This window comes from Dromiciops gliroides, chromosome 1 (assembly GCF_019393635.1).
Source record: "Dromiciops gliroides isolate mDroGli1 chromosome 1, mDroGli1.pri, whole genome shotgun sequence".
Taxonomy (NCBI): domain Eukaryota; kingdom Metazoa; phylum Chordata; class Mammalia; order Microbiotheria; family Microbiotheriidae; genus Dromiciops; species Dromiciops gliroides.
Window position 1 is genome coordinate 76,834,985 of NC_057861.1, and position 20,201 is coordinate 76,855,185.

A 20,201-nucleotide genomic window follows, 5' to 3' on the forward strand; every position below is an offset into this window, starting at 1 on the left:
CAAGTCACTTAACCCCCACTGCCCCGCAAAAAAAAAAAAAAAAAAAAAAAAAAAAAAAATATATATATATATATATATATATATATATCACATGGGGGCAGCTAGGTGGTACAGTGGATAGAGCACTGGCCCTGGATTCAGGAGGATCTGAGTTCAAATCATGTCTCAGACCCTTGACACTTACTAGCTGTGTGACCCTGGGCAAGTCACTTAACCCTCATTGCCCCTCCAAAAAAAAAAAAAAAAGTAAATCATATATGCCACTGTGAGTTAAACCTCAGTTATACCAATATGGAGTGGTTCCAGGTACAAAGAAGGGTCAATCAATCCAATCATGTGGTAATAGGAAAAAAAACTAACCCAGAGGAAGGACAACCATAACTTTGAATTCATGGGGACGACTGCTGCAGTATTCTAGGGAAATTATGCTAGACCATTTCTGGCTCTAAACTAAGACATTTCTTCTCCCCCACATCTCACTTTTCCTAAAGGTATTTACCCTGGTTTTGTACTTATTAGAATATTGTACTTATTAGAATATTAGTCTGGCAGTCCAATTAATAAATTCATTCGGGGGCACTTTGGCATAAACTTTTCTTCTCAAAGTGTATGATTTATTCATTACATTAAGACCTGTCTAATCAAAGGTGTTACTGAGTGGACATATTTGATAAGCCTGGCTTGAAGGGGGAAAAAAGACTCAAATGCAAACTTACATGTGAAATTCATATAACTTGCATTCATTTGAAATCCAGGAAGAATCTCTAGGAAAGAATACAAAGAAGAAGATAATCTGGGCACCATATTTGAGGAAAGATATAGGGGCAGCTAGGTGGTGCAGTGGATAGAGCAGCGGCCCTGGAGTCAGGAGTAGCTGACTTCAAATCCAGCCTCAGACACTTAACACTTACTAGCTGTGTGACCCTGGGCAAGTCACTTAACCCCAATTGCCTCACTAAAAAAAAAAAAAGAAAAGAAAGATATAAACAAGCCTAAGAGGGTTCACAAACTGCTCCAGTATTTGTACAAAGAAAACCCCAAATGCGGTCATGAAGTGTTAAGGGCTAAAATTCTAGCTAAACTGTCTAAAATATCTAATGAGTGGTCGCCAATAAATTATAAGCTTTAGCAAGAGTTAGACTTTTAAGCATTTATTAAGGAGAATAAGAATTTGGTAAAGAGAGAGAAAGGCCTAGATTCCTATCTATTAAAGGGAGAGCACATTTCTAGCTCCGCTCTCCACCAGAGTCCAAAGGAAAGAGCGCGAGACTGAGCACCAGTCTCTTCCTTCCTCCTCCCACTAGCCCGCGTCACTTCCTGACGCCAAAGAAAAGACTCCTGGTCTTGCCCTCAAAGACCTTCGCTTCATGGGGGGAACTCTTCTACAGTAAGTCTCCAGCAGGTGGTGTCATTCCAATCGTTACAAGAGCCAGGCCTGACAAAAAACTATTAAACAACAAAGAGTGTACAGAAAGAGATGAGATGGATGTTGAGTTGGGCTCAAGAACATACTGAGGATTAACATAAAAGAGTAGCACAAGATGGTAAGAATTCTATCAAAATTGCTAAAACTCAGAATGAGATGAGGCTGTTAGTAAATATTAAGGGCAATGAAAAGGATTTCAAAACCATGATGGGGGCAAATGAAGGATCAAAGAAGAGGAAGGATTGCTAAACAGGAGGCTAGAATGGTAACAAGAGATGACAGTGAGGGGCAGCTAGGTGGTGCAGTGGATAGAGTCCTGGATTCAGGAGGACCTGAATTCAAATCCAGCCTCAGACACACCACTTACTAGCTGTGTGACCCTGGGCAAGTCACTTAACCCTCACTGCCCTGTCCCCTCCCCCTGCCAAAAAAAGAGATGACAGTGAAAAGGATAATCAACTAAACTTTTTTTAGCTTTTTAAAATGACCTTTGAAATCCCAAAAGACTATTGATGAAACATACTATCCACCTCCAAAGAAAGAACTGATATTGATGGAACACAGACTGGATCATGATATTTTTCACTTTCTTTCATTTTTTTTTAAAGTTTTCTTATACAAAATAACAAATATGGCAATGTTTTACATAATCATATTTATATAACCCATATCTGATTGCTTGCTACCTCAAGGAGTAGGGAAGGGAGGAGGGATAAAAATTGGAACCCAAAACTATAAGTAAAAATGTTTATTACTTTAAAAAAGAAAAAAAGCAAAAAAAGAAAGTTGGCCTCTGAGAAAAAAAAAAAAGAATGATCTGTGTACTAAACAAGATAAAACAAAAATAGGTAACAGGGAGCAGAAGTCCCCTCCCCATAAAAAGTGAAAAGATGGTCAGGCAGCATATAGCTACCCTCAGTGAGTTCAAGTTACCAGGCTCAAATAAACTACAACCTCCAAGACCAAAAGAAGTGACACTGTGGTTGCTATGGGGCTGTCAATAATCTTTGAAAGACTCAAAGTCCCTGAGCTTAAGAGTTTCCTCTATTCATATACCAAGTACCCATAGCATGCAGAAGAAAGAAGGAAATCAGGGTATTCTACGTCCTTCAATTCCCATGAGGTACTGTTCTCTCCTGTCCAGAATAAGCTCCAGAGTCAGGCTAACACAGAAGACAATAAAACTGAAGATTGTGCAGTGTCCACCAGAGGGCAGCAGACCATTCTAAGAGCTTACCAATGAAGACAAGAGTTAGCTTAAGGGCTGACTCTCAGGTTCTTTGCTTGATGAGTTCATAGTACTTTTTGTCTATATTATTCATTTGGTTATCAATTATATACTTCTTTGTAATAACCCCCATGTTGCTGTCTTGTGTTATTATTTACCTTTCTGAATACTTATTGTCTCCCTAACTAGACTGTAAAGGGCAGAGGCAGGATCCTATATCACTCTGTATCATCATAGCACCTGGTACAGGGCCTTGACTACAGAAAAGTGTCAGTGTTGAAAAGGAGCATCCCACAAACAACCTCTTAACAGCTTCAACAATACATTAAATTACCCTGGTTGTCATTCTTTCCTGTCTCTCCAATCGCCTCTACCCCCGGCATGCCTCCATTTATTTGGGTTTTTGCTTTGTTTTGTTTTTGATGTGGCAATGGGGGTTAAGTGACTAGCCCAGGGTCACACAGCTAGTAAGTGTCAAGTGTCTGAATCCGGATCTGAACTCAGGTCCCCCTGACTCCAGGGCCAGTGCTCTATCCACTGTGCCACCTAGCTACCCCAGCATGCCTCTGTTTAAAGCCCCGCCCGCGCCCACGCCCCCCCCCTCCCCGCCCCAAAGAATGGAGGTATTTCCAAGCCTCCAAAGGAGGAAGCCAAGAGTATTAGAGTTTTATATCACAATTACCTCTAACGATCCAAAAGGGCTTACTTGAGTCCTGAGATCTCCACCCTGTTTCTTGCTCCAATGCCCCCCCACACATCTACCTTACTTTGAGCTCAGAAGTGGTGTCAAAGGGAAGCTAAGACAAAACCAATGCAGCTAAATTAGAAGGGAAGCAAGTAACTGGGAAAAATCTTTGCAGTAAGTTTCTCTGGGGGGCAGCTAGGTGGTGCAGTGGATAAAGCACCAGTTCTGGATTCAGAAGGACCAGAGTTCAAATCCAGCCTCAGACACTTGACACTTACTAGCTGTGTGACCCTGGACAAGTAATTTAACCTTCACTGCCTGCAAAAAAAAAAAAAAGTTTCTCTGATAATGGTTTCATTTCCAAACTACATATGGGACTGACTGAAATTTTTAAGAATAAGAGTCTTTCTCCAATTGACAAATGGGCAGAGGATATGAACAGGTAGTTTAAAAAGGAAGAAACTATCAATAATCATATGAAAAACCTGCTCCAAAATTACTATTAAAGAAATGCAAATTAATGTAACTCTAAGTTTCTACCTCATATCAGTTGGCAAAAAAAGAACAATGACAAATATTGGAGGGGCATTGAGAAAATAGACACACTACTGGGTGAATTCATACAAATAGCTGAAAAACAATTTGGAATTCATACACTAAAAGTCACCAAGCTATGCAACTCCTTTGACAAAGCAATACCACTACTAGGCCTATATCCTAAAGAGAATAAAGAGGAAAAAAGACCTATATTTAGAAAATATATTACAGCAGCTCTTTTTATACTGGCAAAGAAACAAGGGGGGTACCCATTGATTGGGGAATGGCTGAACAAATTATGATATATAAATGTGATAGAATACTATTGAGTTATTAAAAAAATACAAAAGTGATGGTTTCATGGAATCCTGGGAAGACCCATATGAACTGATGCAGAGTGAAATGAGCAGAACCAAGAGAACAACTTATCAATAAAAAACAAGTCACTTTGAAAGACTTAAGAATTCTGATCAACCAAATGAACAACTGCAATTCTAGAGGACCAATGATGAAGCATGCTACTCACCTCCTAACATAGAGGGTACAGAACGAAACATTTATTTTTTAGACATGACCAATAGGGAAAATTTGTTTTGCTTAACTATGCATATTTGTTATATGAGTTTTGTTTTTGTTTTCATTGGAAGGGTTGGGTAGGGAGGGTAGAGAAAGCCAAAAAAACCCAATAAAGATAGGCCTAATCTCTAATTTTCAATGGACCGATATTTCAAAATAAAGTTACATTATCTTGTTTAAAATTATACTATGCCTCAGAACAAAATGTACTATGTAGGCTGTTAAATAATTTAACTCATTCATTCTCCCAGTTATCCCTGAGATACAGGAGTTCAAATCTGGTCTCAGACACTTGACACTTACTAGCTGCGTGACTCTGGGCAAGCCACTTAACCCTCACTGCCCGGCCAAAAAAAAAAAAAAAAAGAATGGCAATGGCAATCTCTGCATAGCTTAGGATACAGAGTGAAATCAGGTGATGATCAACACTAACTAACTGTGTGACCATGAACAAGTCACTTACACAACCTCGGTAGGCTTAATTTCCTCATCTCATAGTAATAACAGCAACTACCATAGAGGACTTTTATCAAATAAGATTAAATGAGATAATGTATGTATAGTGCTTGGCCAATCTCAAAGCACTGTTTAAATGTCAGCTATTATGATTATGCTGTCAAGGCCTTCAAATCCCCTCCTCTTCAAATCCCAATTTCTCAGCTCAAACTCTGAAATGTCCACATATGACCTCACTAGGTCTTACTCCACAGTTCATTCATATCCAAGTGCAGTGTCATAGAAGGGATAGACCTGAAGTCAGAACTGTGTTTAAGTCTTGGCTCTGCAACATATACTAACCATATAATATGGGCAAGATAATAGTACTACTAGCCTAATACTTTCTTGCAACAATCAACAAACATTTATTAAGCACCCACTATGAGACACTTACTAGTTTGTGACCCCTGGACAAGTCACTTTAAACTCTGTTTGCCTTCAGTTTCTTCATTTGTAAAATGAGCTGGAGAAGGAAATGGCAAACTATTCCACTATCTTCGTCAAGAAAACCCCAAATGAGGTCATGAAAAGTTGGACATGACTGAAAAATTATGAGAGAAGCTAAGTATATACAAACACAAATATGAAAACAGTCCCTGATTTCAAGTAGTTTACATTTTACTGGGTGAGGCTGAGTTCAAGGCAATGACACGCACTCAGATAAGTAAATACAAAAAAACTAAGTCAGATAGGGTCAGAGGAGCAGAGAACAAGCATTAACAACAACCAAAATCAGGGAAAGACCTAATGGAGGAGACAGCATTTGAGCTGTCTTGAAAGGAGAGAGATTCTAAGAAGGGGAAGGAGAAAAAAGAAATGTATACAAGGAACAGCAAAGTAAACCAATTTAGCTAGACCATAGAACAGATGAGGGGGAATAATCAGAAAGCAGCCTAGAAAGCTAAGTTAGACTGTGAATAAGTCTTTCTAGTGCTTGTTTAACTCAACTTATACTTCCTAATTATACCTTAGAATGGATAAGGAATACTCTCCTAAACACTTTCACATATAACCATGCCTTAAGGCAAGGCACTTACTCCCCTCACTTGACAACTGAGGAAATAAGAAGTTAACTTGCCCAGTACCTCATGGCTGGTTAGTGGCAGAGTCAAAAGAAGAACCCAAGTACTTTGGATCTCTTTCCATTACACTGACTACTTCCTAAACTTAGCCTCAAAAGAAGTGAATGAGAGTCCTTGGACACTTACTTTACAAGTTCTGTGACCTTGGGGCAAGTACCTTAGTCCCTACATGTGAGCCCAGTTTCCTCATCAGTAAAATGAGGATAAAAATACCTGACCCAGTTATCACAAAAGGCTGCTAAAATAATGAAATGGAATGATACATATTATTAATGCTTTTATAAACTGGAAAGTGCTATAATGCCAAGAATAATCCTACCCTAAAAGTAGTCTTGGGATCCTGACAAATTTTCAGCTAAATAAGATACTTTTAATCATTTTGTTGTTGAGTAACTGCCAGAGACCCAGTAAATAAATGGTAGCAAATACAGAAAGTGAAGAACATTGTTAAAATGCTTTGGGCAAACCGAAAATAACAAAAGAATACTAGAGAACATCCAGGCAAATTTGTAACCGACCTTCTACAACATCTTCAACTTTAACAAGTGATCACTCAGCCTTTTCTCCAAGGCTTCCAGGGGTGGTAAATCCATTGCCTCTCAAGGTGCCCATCTCCCTTTTGGAAAGCTCTAAAAATTTTTTTTTTTTGGGTGAGGCAATTGGGGTTAAGTGACTTGCCCAGGGTCACACAGCTAGTAAGTGTCAAGTGTCTGAGGCCGGATTTGAACTCGGGTACTCCTGACTCCAGGGCCGGTGCTCTACCTACTGCACCACCTAGCTGCCCCTGGGGCTTTTTTTTAATATTTTTTTTTAGCATTCCAAATCTGACAACTATTAAGAGATGCAAACCTCCTATTCAAAGCCCAGAGTGTACAGCATGTGAAACCATGATCTTTACAACATAGAACCTATTCTTTTTCAAGGCATGAAACAAAATCGATATGTCAGTTTCAAAGTTTTCCTATTTGCTTATGTCTCCCTATGAATTTCCTTCTGTTCTTTTCTATTCCTTTTAAAAATGTTCAATGGCCCTTCTTTCTTACTTTTCTGTTATCACTATGGCATAATCTCTTCCCCTCCCAAACCTCTCAATTTAAAAAAAATCCTCCCTTGAGATTTAACTATTGTCGGCAAAACAAAATCCATGCATTGAGAGAGAGGAGAGAGAGAGAGAGAAGGCAGAGAGGAGAGAGGGAGAGGAAGAGAAAGCATTTCAGAAGCACCGTGTATGGCACTGAGCTAAGCACTGAGGATATAAATATAAGCCAAGAACAACAATCCATACATTCATGGAGTTTACATACTTGTGAGGAGGATAATTTATAAAAGGAATCTAGAAAGCAGGAAGGTTATCCATGATAGCATGGCATGGAGATGCTAGAGGAATGAGAATACTTCAATAGAGGCAAGATAAGGCCAAAGCCTATCAGAGCCCACAGTGATAACAGGAACAGAACCCAAAATTCTAGTTGAGAAGTAGAGATGATGATGGCCTGAGTGGCAACTGCCCTGTGTCAAAATGGCCATGGAGTGCCATGACCAAAAATGTTCAAGGCATTCTGCATCTCAAATCCATCACCTCTCTGAGAGTAGGTAGGTAGCAGGCTTCATCATCAGATCTCTAGGGTGGTGGTCATTGCATTAATCAGAATTCTTAAGTCTTTCAAAGTCATTTTTCATTAAAATGTTGTATGGACATTGAATAAATGATTCTCCTATTTCTGCTCACCTTACTTTGCATCAGTTCATAAAGGTCTTCTTAGGCTTCTCTAAATCCATCCATTTCATCATTCCTTATGGTACAATAATAAAGTTCTAACGTTAGGAAGTTTTTTCTTACACTGAGCCTAAATCTATGTGTCCCACTACAACCTCATTTTATTGCTTTTCACCCTGTCCTTTAGGGTCAAACAGGACAATATATAATCCTCCTTTCATAAGACAGACCTTTAAATACTGACAAGTTAAGTCTCCTCTTCTCAGGCTGAGCATACCAGTTACTTCAATGGAGTCTAGTACTGAACACCGGTAAGGACCCTGAAGTCAGAGGGGAGAAATGATTTGCCCCACATGGCATAACTCACATGGCCAAGTGAAGAGTCAAACCCAGATCTCTCTTTCCCTGTGATGTGGTGAAGCACCTCTGCGGGCCTCAGTTACCTCATCTACAAAACGGGGATGATATGATCTGTAGTACCTATCCCACAGGACTTTTGTAAGGCTCAAAGGAGAAAATGGATCAAATTGCTGTACTAATTTTAAAATCACTATATATGGGTCGTCATCATCAAGGGCATGCAGATCAGGATTCTGCCAGCACCACAGAGAAACACTACAGCAGGAGCCACAAGCAGCTAGTTCTCAAATATTCTTCCCAAACATAGCAATGATCCTAATTACCAAAATCTAATGATATTTATTCTTTATTCAAATGAGTTGAAGAAAAGTCAATGGACATGTTTAAGCAGCTTCTGCTTAATAACATTGACACAGCACTTTTGAGATCTGTAAAGCACTATCTATACATTTAGAGCACCACAACCCTATAAGGTAGACAGAATAGGGATATTAATCCCCAATTTTACAGATAAGGAAACTGAAGCTCTCAGATGTTCAGTGACCTACTATGGTCACCCAGCTAAGTAGAACTTGGCACCCAGGGGTGGGATAAAGACAGAGTGCATACTGTCATATTTTGGTGTGCTTTTCTACACTTTGTAGAACACAATCCATGATGTGGAAAATGTATAAAGATACTGCTTAATAAGTCCTTGTGACTAAGCTATGGACATGAAAAAGATGTGGTTTCTATCCTCAAGGAACTCCCAATCAAGAAGAGGAGAAAACCTCAAGAACATAAATAGAGCACAAAGGCTGGGCACAGTTTGGTGCCACAAGGGAAATCCAAACAACACGCTTTTGTGTCCTCATCTTGGGTCACTGCTAGGCTAGGTCCACTCCAAATTTATAGGGTAGATTTTAAATGAATTTGGATTACTATACAACAATTTTCAAATCCTCAGTCACTGATTTTCTTACACACAAGAGCTACTCTATAAGTTATTTTCTCAACCTCCAACTTTATTCTTGCCTCAATTACTTTCAGCAGTTGACCTCACCTCCAAGTACTGAGAATCAAGGCAGGAGAGTGAGAAGTAACAAATGATTATGGGTCTTGTTAAAAGGCTAAAATTCTAGCTAAACTGTCTAAAATATCTAATGAGTGGTCGCAATAAATTATAAGCTTTAGCAAGAGTTAGACTTTTTAAGCATTTATTAAGGAGAATAAGAATTTGGTAAAGAGAGAAAGAAAGGCTAGATTCCTATCTATTAAAGGGGAGAGAGCATTCCTAGCTCCACTCTCCGCCAGAAGTCCTCCAGGAAAAGAGAGCATCAGAGCGCCAGGCTCCCCTTCTTCCTCCCACAAGCAAACATCACTTCCTGATGCCAAAGAAAAGCCGCATGGTCTTGCCCTCAAAGACCTTCACCTCATGGGTGGAGCTCTTCTACAGTAAGTCTCCAGCAGGTGGCATCAATCCAATCATTACAGTCAGTAAGTATGGGTCTGAATGAATGACAGAAATAGGTAAGTCTGAAAGAGGGGTGAGTTTCAGGGGGAAGAAGAAGAATAATGATGAACTCTATTCTGGACATGTTAAGTATAAAATGCACATGATCTCTGTTACCCATTTGATCCTCACAAAAACCAGGAGACAGATGCTATTATTACCCCATTTTACTGAGCTAAGGAAACTGAGGCTGAGTGGCTGTTTTGCTCAAGGTCACACAACTCCTATGAGTCTGAGGCAGGATTTGTATTCAGGTCTTTCTGACTGCAACACTGCCCACTAGCTACCGGGCTGAAAAGTGTAGCAGACAGGTGGAGATTGAAAGACCCAGGAGCACCAGACATAGATATGAAGATTGGTCATTATGTGTTTGGGTAGCTGATGAGGTCGCAGAAAAAGAAAAGGGCCCAGGACAAAGCTCAAAAGGACACTTAAGTTAGGCAGGTGCTAGCAAAGGAAACTAAGAAGGAATGGTCCATAGGTAGAAGAACAAAAAAGAGCAATGTCACAAAATCCCAGATCAGCCAGAGAATCCAGGAGGAAAGAAAAGTCAAATCCCTGTCAAATGCTACTGGGAGGTCAAGAAGAAGAATTAAGTACTGGGATACCCTGGTGATATAAGAAAGAGAAATATCAATGAAAACTTTTTTTTTAAAAAGGGATCATGGGGCAGCTAGGTGGCCTCAGTGGGATAGAGCACCTGACCCTGGAGTCAGGAGCACCTGAGTTCAAATCCAGCCTCAGACACTTAACATGTAACTAGCTGTGTGACCCTGGCAAGTCACTTGACCCCAATTGCCTCACCCCCCCCAACAAAAGGACTCATTAACTCTTTGACTGACTTCAAGTTGAATGAGTATGCACTGTGATGTGGCAACTAAAAGCCTAATGAGTCCCACTAGTACCTCTGCCCTGGTTAGAAACATCTAAAGTACTGATTCACTCTCACAATTAAGAACACTGATAAAGTGGAGCCTGTCTGGAAATCAAACAGGATGATGACGGGCTTTGAGTCTGCTTACCAATTAAAAGCATTTAAGTGCCTACTTAAGGCAACTAGGTGATACAGTGGCACTGGACTGAGTCCAACTATGTATGGAATACATGTCAATCTGATTGCTCAGTTTCCTCAACTGTAAAGAGGGATAATAAAAGGCACTTACCTCAAAGGGTTCAATGAGGGTCAAATGAAAGATACCTTTGATAAAGCATTTTTGCGCCCCTGCCTGGGGGGCCACAAGAAGGTATACTAAAATGTCTGGTCCTACCTTCTCCTCTCTCTTCCCCTTCCCTACTATATGCCATGGGTTACAGTAGGTTGCAGCAGGATGTGAGACTTGTCTTGAAGGAAGGGAGGGATTTATATGATGGGGAAAAAGACTCACAGAAGGACATCCATAGCAATCTTTTAATCTGAATGAAGGATTAGATTTAATCCGATTACATCAGAGAACAGACACTAGGAGAGAAGGGTAAAGCTACAACAAGGGTAAATTGAGGCTTAGTTGTCAGGCAAACTTCTAGAAAGGCAATAGAGTTGCCTGCCCCTCCTGAAAACCTTCAAATAAAAGAATCACTTCTCAGGTATGTCACAGATGGACCAGATATCCAATGAGGTCTTACATTTCTGTGATTCTAATGAAGAATTGCTAAACACATGGCTAGTACATGAATGAAATGGAATATTACTGCATAAACATTATAAATAAAATTAATACGGAGAAGCACAGAAGATTTATATGGAATACAAAGTATGCAGATTCAAGAAAGTACAACATGATAACGATATAAATGGAAAGAAAAAAATCAAATAAAACTGAATATCTGTGTAATTATAATCTAGTCCCAAAGACAAGAGAAAAATATACCTCACTCCCATTCTTTGCAGAAGTAAGGGACTATGGGTATGGAAAATAGCATAGACTGTCAGTCTCAAATGATGTGATTAGTTTTATTGAACTGCTTTTCTTTTTTGGAGGGTTGGGAGAGAAGACAGAAATAAAGGTGACATAAAAACAAAAGCTATAAAACATTTTTAATTCCCTCCCTTCCATCAATGCCTAATTCAAGTATTTGTCTTCCATGACGGATTCCCTGACTCCTATAAGATGAACATAACTTATCCCCCCTCAAATTTCTCATCAAACCTCTCTCTCTTTACACTTATCACATTTTGCCTTAGAGGCAAATATGAGAATGTTCCCTAATTTCAAGAGCTGTATGAAATTCTGAAAAAAACTAAGTGTCTTGCCCAGGGACACAGAGCTGACCTATCAATGGCAGAATCTGAACGCAAGTTTTCCTGATTCCAAGTCCTTCACTCTGTCCACTCTACCTTATTTAGAGTCTCTCTTAAAGGACTTGTTCAGGGTCACTAAGTCAATATTCAAACCCAGACACCCTAACTCTAAACCCAGAGCTCTTCTTAATATACCACACTGCCTCTATCCTACTGGTCCTCATGTCTAGTCTACCCAAATGAGGCAGCTGGGTGGTACAGTGAACAGGGCACTATGCCTAAAGCCAAGAAGACCTGAATTCAAACCCAGCCTCAGATACTATCCTACTATGTGATCTGTTTGCCTCAGCTTCCTCATCTGTAAATGAGTGGAGAAGGAAATGCCACACCCACTCCCCAGTATCTCTGCAAGGAAAACCCCCCTAAGAGGTCATGAAGAGGCAGACAAGTCTCTAAAATGACTGAACAACAACAATAATAATAAGTCCTTCCCCAGTGGAATAAGCTCCCTTGAGGCACAGACGACCAAGCTTTAATACCCTCTCTGGATTCCCACTTCATGACCTATTAAAGTGCACTGCACAATGACATTTTTACTGATATGCTATTTATTTAGAAAATCCTAAGGTATCAGCAATAAAACCAATTGAGCAAATAGCTTTAGTAAAGTTTCAGGCTAATGAAATCAACCTATAAAAAATGAACAGCATTTCTACAGAATGTACTACTATATTAAATTACTAACAAGCTAAACTACAAGAGAACGGTCAGCGCCAGACAAGATTAACTGTCCACAGGCTTACAGGATTAGATGGAGCTCCTTGAAGTGGGGGATGGATAAGGCAGAGGAAGGTCAACCTAGCCTGGACTTAATGCCTCTGATGCCTACAGAGATGGCTGTTTAATGTGAAGCAGCCCCCCACCCTTACCCCTACTTCTATCCTTCCTACTCCTTAGAGAGCAGAGATATAGATGCCTATGGCCATTCAGCAAGAAAACACCAATGTGACTGTCTCTGTGTCCTTAAGAACTATTTCCCTTTAGATAACTGCAGTATACTCCACCTTGGAATATTAACCCCCCACCCCCCACCCCCAGGGGTCAGGGTCAGACCTGAACTTTAGGAAGATCGCTTTGGCAGCTGACATGAGGATGGAATGGAGTAAGGAGAAACATGAGGTAGGCAGTCTACCACCAGACATGAATGCCCAGGCATGATAGGAAATGAGGGCCCCTGTGCTAGAGTGTGACAGTGTCAAGAAGAGAGAAGGCAGCACATATGAAGATGCTACAGAGGATAAAATGAAATTTTTGCTTTCTTCTTACTCTTTAAAATAAGAAATCTTCCTGATAAACGATGTTTAGGGAAGGAGGGAGAAGGCAGAGTATAGGGGAAATCTAGTTGAAGAAAAAACAAAAGATATCAATTTTTAAAAATTTTTAAGAAACTAAAAAATGAAAAATTGTAACAAACTTAGTCCCAAATAAGAGACATGGGAAGATACTTCTCCCCACTTCTTTGCAGCCAGGGATCACAGACACGGGATACTACATATAAGACTTTTGTGATGTTAATTAGTTTTGCAGAACTTTTTGGTGGGTTCATTATAAGGGATGGTCCTTTGAAAAAGAGTGTAGGAAAGGATACTGTGGCAAATGTTAAATAATATAAAATAAAGGGTATCAATAAGACTTGTCTCCATCCTACAAAATGCCAGGTAGCCTCCACACAGGTGAAAGCAAAGAGTAGACCTCTTCAGTAGAGGAGACCAGCAGTTCATCAACTCTCCCATAACTGCTCATCTTAAATAAACTGTTCAATGGGATTAACCAGTGAGTGTTTAATGTCCAGCAATGCGGCAGATAGAAATATCAACATGGATCCTATTTTTAAACTCAAAGACTAGCCGGGAGACAATATTAATATATGTGAAGAAACTGGAGAACCTGAAATGGAATGTGATTAAGAGATTAGGTATATGCTTCAAAATGAAATGTTATGGGGTTCCAAAGGAGAGAAAACTTGGGGCTGGCATCATCAGAGACAGCTTCCCAAAGGAGGGATGGGAAGATAGGTATGATGCTCAAAGTGCCAAGAACCATCTTCCCACTAACATTGACTTAGCCAGCACTAGAATAACTCCCAGGCTACACCCAATTAATTTAGGTTCCCAGTTTTTGTTTTTTACCAAGCACTTATTTAGCACAGTTCTAGGGCTAAGATTTGAACTTTAGATAAGAGAGCCTGGGAGCTCCAATCATTCAATCAGCACCTATCTAGCACTTAGAGTGCTAAGTATCCTCTAGTAGAATTACAAAACAGCTATAATATACAACATCACAGAACAAGTACATTAGAAAGATGGAAACCCAAATGCCTCCAAAGGCCAGAGGAGAATGGCAGTTATCGACAATGAGGATTAAGAGGAAATGAAATTTTCATTGGGCGATCAAAAATGGAGTGGAATTCCACAAGTGAAGAAAGGGAAGAAGAATGCGGTAGGCACAAGGACACATTTGAGCAAAGGTGTGAAAGCAAGAAAGTACATGGTATATTTGGGGACAGAATAGTCCAATTTGACTAGACCACAGAGTATTCTGATGGGATATACAAGGGAATGCTGGGAAGTAGGTGGAAGGTCTAGAATGCCTTTCAACCTCCAGACTTCTGTGACAGCCAGAAGACTTTTCCAGAAAAGGACCCACAATTACATATGGAAGATACCTGAAATTCTCCAGTTTTTCCAGCGTTTCACAACAGATTCCCAAAGAAATACAGGCTATGATTTTGGTCAGTGTTAATGTTTCTGAAGCTCTGAAGACAATTTTTCAATGATTATTTCATTGGTATCTGTTTTACTCACTTCTCCAAGGAAAAGGCAATATATATCTTCACCTTCTTTAATGCCCCTCATGTAATCCAGGGCAGTACACTAGAGAAAACAAACTGAATACACACTTACCAACTAAGCACACCCACCTGGAAAAGGACAGTATTAGAAACCAGCTGCCTTTTCCCTAATTTAAGATTAGAACACAGGACAGCTCAACTTTAGTCTTTTCTTCATTACATCACTGGCTTCACAGGATAAAATCTCTCCCGTACTTCAAAAATGGCTAAACCCCAGGTAGCTGTAGCACCTGTGTTAATGAATGTCGAAGTTGTCTGTGAATGCCCCAGAATTTTATCCATCAGGTTTATCCCAGTCCAGTCCACTTACCACCCAAAGCCCAAAGGTGAACTTTGGCTTTCCCTGACAAGGGGCCCATAGAGATAACTGTGAAACAGCTGGCAAGGGGCAGCTAGGTGGCACAGTAGGTAAAGCACTGGCCCTGGAGTCAGGAGGACCTGAGTTCAAATATGGCCTCAGACACTTGACACTTACTAGTTGTGTGACCCTGGGCAAGTCACTTAACCCTCATTGCCCCGCAAAAAACCCCAAACCCAAAAACCAAGAAACAGCTGGCAAGCATACTCCAGTATTACAACGATGCTGACAGTATTTGGGTACAGGAAGGATAAACTTCTAGGAGCCACCTTAAATTAAAATACAGAACAAGGGGTCTGCTAAAGCCAGTCACAGGAGGCCAGAGCAGTTGACCCTACCTCTCTATAGTATTTTGTTAGCAACCTGATTTCTCTGAAATTCACATTACCTTAACTCCTATCTAGCCACCTCTACTCACCACCAAATAACAATGCCTTACTTTTATCAGCCCTTAATGGTTAACAAAGAACTTATACATGCATTATTTCATTTTATTCTCACAAAAGCCCTGAGATAAACAGGACAAGTATTATCATGACCATTTTACACATGAGGAAACTGAGGTTTGGAGTCATCAGATGACTTGCTCAAGGATCTGGGAACTAGAATTCAGGCCTTAGGGATTTCCAGCGAAAATAGCTGCCTGCAGAGGGCAAGCTGTCCAATGCTCTCATACCTACTCTGGCAAAAACTTGAAATTCACAACAGATCAAATAATAATCAAGAAATCCAATGAGAAGCTACAGTGTGTGATTTATTCCACTCCAGGACTATAAAGCCAGCCAGCAGCCTGAAGGCAGTAGGAACGACATCATCCTACAAGCCCCAATCAGCCTTGGTATTTATACCTCATATCTCAACCCTCTGCCCCTCTCATTGGAGGGCAGAGCCACAAACTCCAAAGCCTTCATTTAAGGAAAGGGCTCAGAAGAGATACCTCCTTTCTCACCTGACTGACCTACTTTGGGTTTTCTCTGATTTCTCCACCCTTACATCTCCTCCCCCCTCCCCCATACCTTTGCTCCCACAACCCACCCCCCTGCTTTTCAGTTTCCTTATGTGTGTGGTCTTTCCCATCTTTCTTTGTTTTGTAATTATACCCCAAACACTTAGCAAAGTACTAATACATGATAGGTGCTTAATAAATGTTTCCTAATGACGGTCTAGGAAAAGAGACTACCAGTAAAGTAAGCGCCAGCACAGGCAAACAAGCCTGAGTGGACATAAAGCCTCCTGGCACTCTTGTCCAGAGGCAGTAAGAATGGAGGACTACCTGAGGTGGGGCCTTTTGGAGCTCCAAGAAACAGAAGTGACCAGTCTAAGTACAGCAGTGAAAAGTGTGAGTAAGGTTTCAACTAAGATTCCTGTACTAAGGTCCCTAGCGCTCTGTCCTGTGATGTAAAAAAGGGCCCTAACGATTTAATGTTCTAAAACTCAAAGATCCAGTGAGACTAAACCCTAAAAGGAGCTCAGAGCAGGAAACTAGGTGACCCAGTGTTAGACCAAGCAAACTTGACCACCCCATCTAAAAGTGCAGCAGGGGGCAGAACTGGACCCTGGCCCAAAGCCCCAATTCAGGAACTATAGCCAAAAAGATGAATAAATTAAAGAAAACACAAACCAGAATAAAAAAATATTGTAAATCTAGAGACTGCCAAAAAAAGAGACAAACTCCACAACTTTATGTGGAGATTCAAAGGAAAAATGGATTTTCTACAGGAACTACATGAACACCTAGAAGAAATGAAGCAAGACAGAAAAAAGTGGTGAATCCTACTTCAATAATGGACTCCTTGAAAACTAGAATAGACCAAGCAGAAATCAGTATCTCTATGAAACTAAGAAATATCAGAACAAAATCAAAAGGAGCTTTATCCACTGTGCTATCTAGCTGTCCTTTTCTCCGTTTTTTTAATGGAACAGGGGTTGGTGTAGAGAGGAAGCAGGGAGTATTAGCATTAAAAAGCAGACCACTGAAACATTTTTCCAATTGCACAGAAGAGAACAAAAGGAAATTCAGAAGGAAGCACAGAGAAGTAGGACAGTTTTAAAAGTAATATGTATAATTTATACTTATTTCTCCAAAAGCTGTATTAAAGCAAAGATTCTCATTTTTCATATACAATCCTTTTTTTAATGTTGTGCTGTGTATATGGAAATGTTCTTTTGGTTAAGTTCAAAATTTTAAAAATAAAACAAAATAAAAGAGTTCAGGCCTTTTAGCTCCCAGCCCCATGCCCTTTCCACTGCTTAGAATGCAAGCTCCTGGAGAACAGGTCTCTCCTTATTTGTTTCTCTCCACAGCACAGTAACCTGCCTATTTAGAACATAAGTGCTTGTTGACTGATTGATCACACCGTGCCAAAGAATGCTGAAGGATAGTCTTCAATGCTCCCAAAGGCACCAAGAGGTAGAGTTGTCTGAAATCAAAGAACTCAGAGAAGAAAGGAACAGCACACAATCTTACCATGTTTCCAAAAGAACCTTTACCTAATAATGTCTAGAACCTTTTCACTTACCTGGGACTTGTCCTGAGTCATCTTTGGGATGCTCCTGGATTGTCCATCTTCAATACTACTGGCATCATCCTCGCTACTATCACTGCCAGAGTCCTCCAGACCCGAGAACACACTCTCTTCACTGTCGGATAGGCCAGACTCACGGTCTTCAGCACTCTGGCTAGGGGCTGGATGGGTGAAGAGAGGCAGCTGCCAAAGAAGAAATCATATTATGGTATAGTACCATCAAGGACCCCTTCCATCTATGCCATGGTGCCAATAAGAAGTGAGTAGAAGGGTTAACAGGCACCATTAGCCAGATGGGCAGATCAGGTTCAATACTGATCAAAAGAGATAATGTATATAAAGTGCTTTGCAAATGCTAGCTACAGTTATTATTATTTCCAAATTCCTTCATCTAATACAGGGTCTCCTATTGGGTTTAGAGCTCCATTCATCTGATCATTCATAGGCTCTCAACAAGCACAACTCTGCTGGGTTCTACACAGGATGAAGAGGTGAATAATATATAAACTGTACCCTTATTCTTGTTCTCCTAGCTTCACATGTCTAGAATACCCAATTCCATCACATTTAGGCATTTAAATGATTTCTGAAACATGCCTTCCTCTGTGGACCAGCAAAAAAGACCCATGATAGAAAAGAGCCTTATGTAAAAGTTCTAATAAGAGTAGCAGTAATCAATCCACAGGTCATGTGAAAAAGGCTGGCAAATTCCAGGCACTAAGAGGTACTTGGATACTGCATGAGGAAATACCTAGCTCCAGGAACTCCCATCTTACAGTCCTTTTCAGGTTTGATGATACCCTGGCTCCATTGATGGATTGCTGAGAAAAAGCAGAGTTATGCTAAGAGGTCCCTTTGACAAGAGTACTCAGTGACCCTAGGAAGAGCTACTCACTCAGAAAAACAGAACCAGAAGAGCAACTGAAGAGGAAGGGTGGAGGGGAAGGTTTCACTTGCCAGTGCCTTGACATCCCTGGGGACTGGATCCAAAAAGGCCAGCTCCTTCCCAAGGTATTCTCCTGGACCCTTATATTCCTTAGTCCCTCTCCTACTCCTCTATCTGAACTCTCATCTCTCAAACTCTTTTCCCTTATCCCTTCCCATCTCTATCCTTCCCTCACTTCCTCAGACTCTTCTCTTTTCAGAATGCCTACTTCCTAAACAAACCCAATTCAAGGTATCCCACTATCTCCTCGGTTTCTCCACTCCAACTCTCAAACACCCCAAAAACCTGTCTGTCTCCTCTGGTCCATCAACTGCAGCTATTTTCTCCTTATAATGGCCCTGACATCTCTCCCCACAGCACCAATTCTTCAAGCATACCCACTTTCCCTCAGCCCCACTTCTTGGAGTTCCTTCTCCACTACTCCCCAAGTTTTCTAAGATCTCTTCAGGTCCTTCTATCCTCTCAGTGTCTCTTCCAACCACTCTACCCCTTCTAGTAACCCTCTCCTGTCCCCCACTAACCCCTTCACCTAAATCACCCCTTTGAAAGTCTCCACTAAATGTTACCACTCGGTGATTAAGGTCCTTTCTTTCTTCCACCATCTCACATCCTCTCTAAGGCCACCAGTTCTATCTCTTTTAGCCATAAAAATACCTCCTACACACACATCTGAGACCAACACATTGACCTGCCCCACCACCAACCCATCCTAAGATCTCCTACAGCGCCCTTCTCTGCTATCTTTGCAGCAGTACCCCCTCTGGCCCCCACATCAGCACCTCTCCCCTCGGTGTCTCCATCCCTTCTGTACCTCATCGCCCTGTCCCCTCGGTGCCCATTATCCTTACCCCTCAATGCCCCCTTCTTTCCCGTTCCTGTCTTTTGCCTCTTTTTACATCCCCGGTGCTTAGCACAGTGCCTGGCTGTGGACAAACTTGATAAACCTTTCTTGACTGACGGACTGTCCCCTCAGGACGCCCACCCCTCATTGTCCCTGTCATTTCAGGGCCTTTCCTTCTCCGTACCCTCGGGCCCCTTCATCATCCCAGTGCCCTCCACGACCCATCTTCTCTCCCCTACGTCCCCCTTGCAGCTCCCTCCCATTCCTCTCCATCCTTGTCCCCTGTGCCCTCAGCGCCCCCTCCTCGACCCTGTCTTCTCAGAGATCCCTCCTCATCCCCCTCTCCTCCATTCCACCTCTAGCCTTCTCCCCCGGCCGCCCCCGCGTCCCCTCCCATCCACCCTCGTGCACGTGGCCCGCCTTGCGCTGTCACCTCCTCGCTGGACCCCGCCTCCTGCAGCTCGAACGGCTGCTCCGCGGGCCTCTTCCCGGCCCTCGCTCCGGCCCCCGCTGTAGCTCCTGCTCCCAGGCCTGCGCGCCGCCCGCCCCGCGCTCCGGCCATGTTCCCGCCGCTCCTCGCGCCGCTTCCTGGCCCTGGCGGCCGGAGACTCTCTCTCTTCTCTCTTCCCTCCCCTTCCTGTCCGGTTCTGGATCAGAAGCAGTGTGCGCCTGCGCTTGGCGCAGCAAAGGGCGCGTCAGAGCCGCGGAAGCTGCGCTGAGGAAAATCCTACCTTTCCTCGTCCCCGAAGAGGCAAGGCGCGCATGCGTTCAAGAGTTCAT

At 41.6% G+C, this 20,201-nt stretch overlaps 1 protein-coding gene across 2 annotated transcripts in view; it reads right to left on the reverse strand.

Moving 5' to 3' along the window:
- The window catches only part of BOP1 (BOP1 ribosomal biogenesis factor), a 66,209-nt gene extending 46,013 nt beyond the window's left edge, over nt 1–20,196 (reverse strand). The window contains exons 1-2 of one of the 2 annotated variants that reach the window (XM_043977159.1): nt 19,855–20,196; nt 17,629–17,817 (exon numbers count right to left, since the gene is read on the reverse strand). In XM_043977159.1, the coding sequence (XP_043833094.1) occupies nt 17,629–17,817; nt 19,855–19,983 (318 nt within the window). In that variant the 5' untranslated portion in view covers nt 19,984–20,196. Of the gene's footprint in view, nt 1–17,628; nt 17,818–18,529; nt 19,380–19,854 lie in introns of those variants that run through there. The other variant, XM_043977160.1, reaches the window with a different exon arrangement.
- Nucleotides 20,197–20,201: the final 5 nt, after the last annotated feature.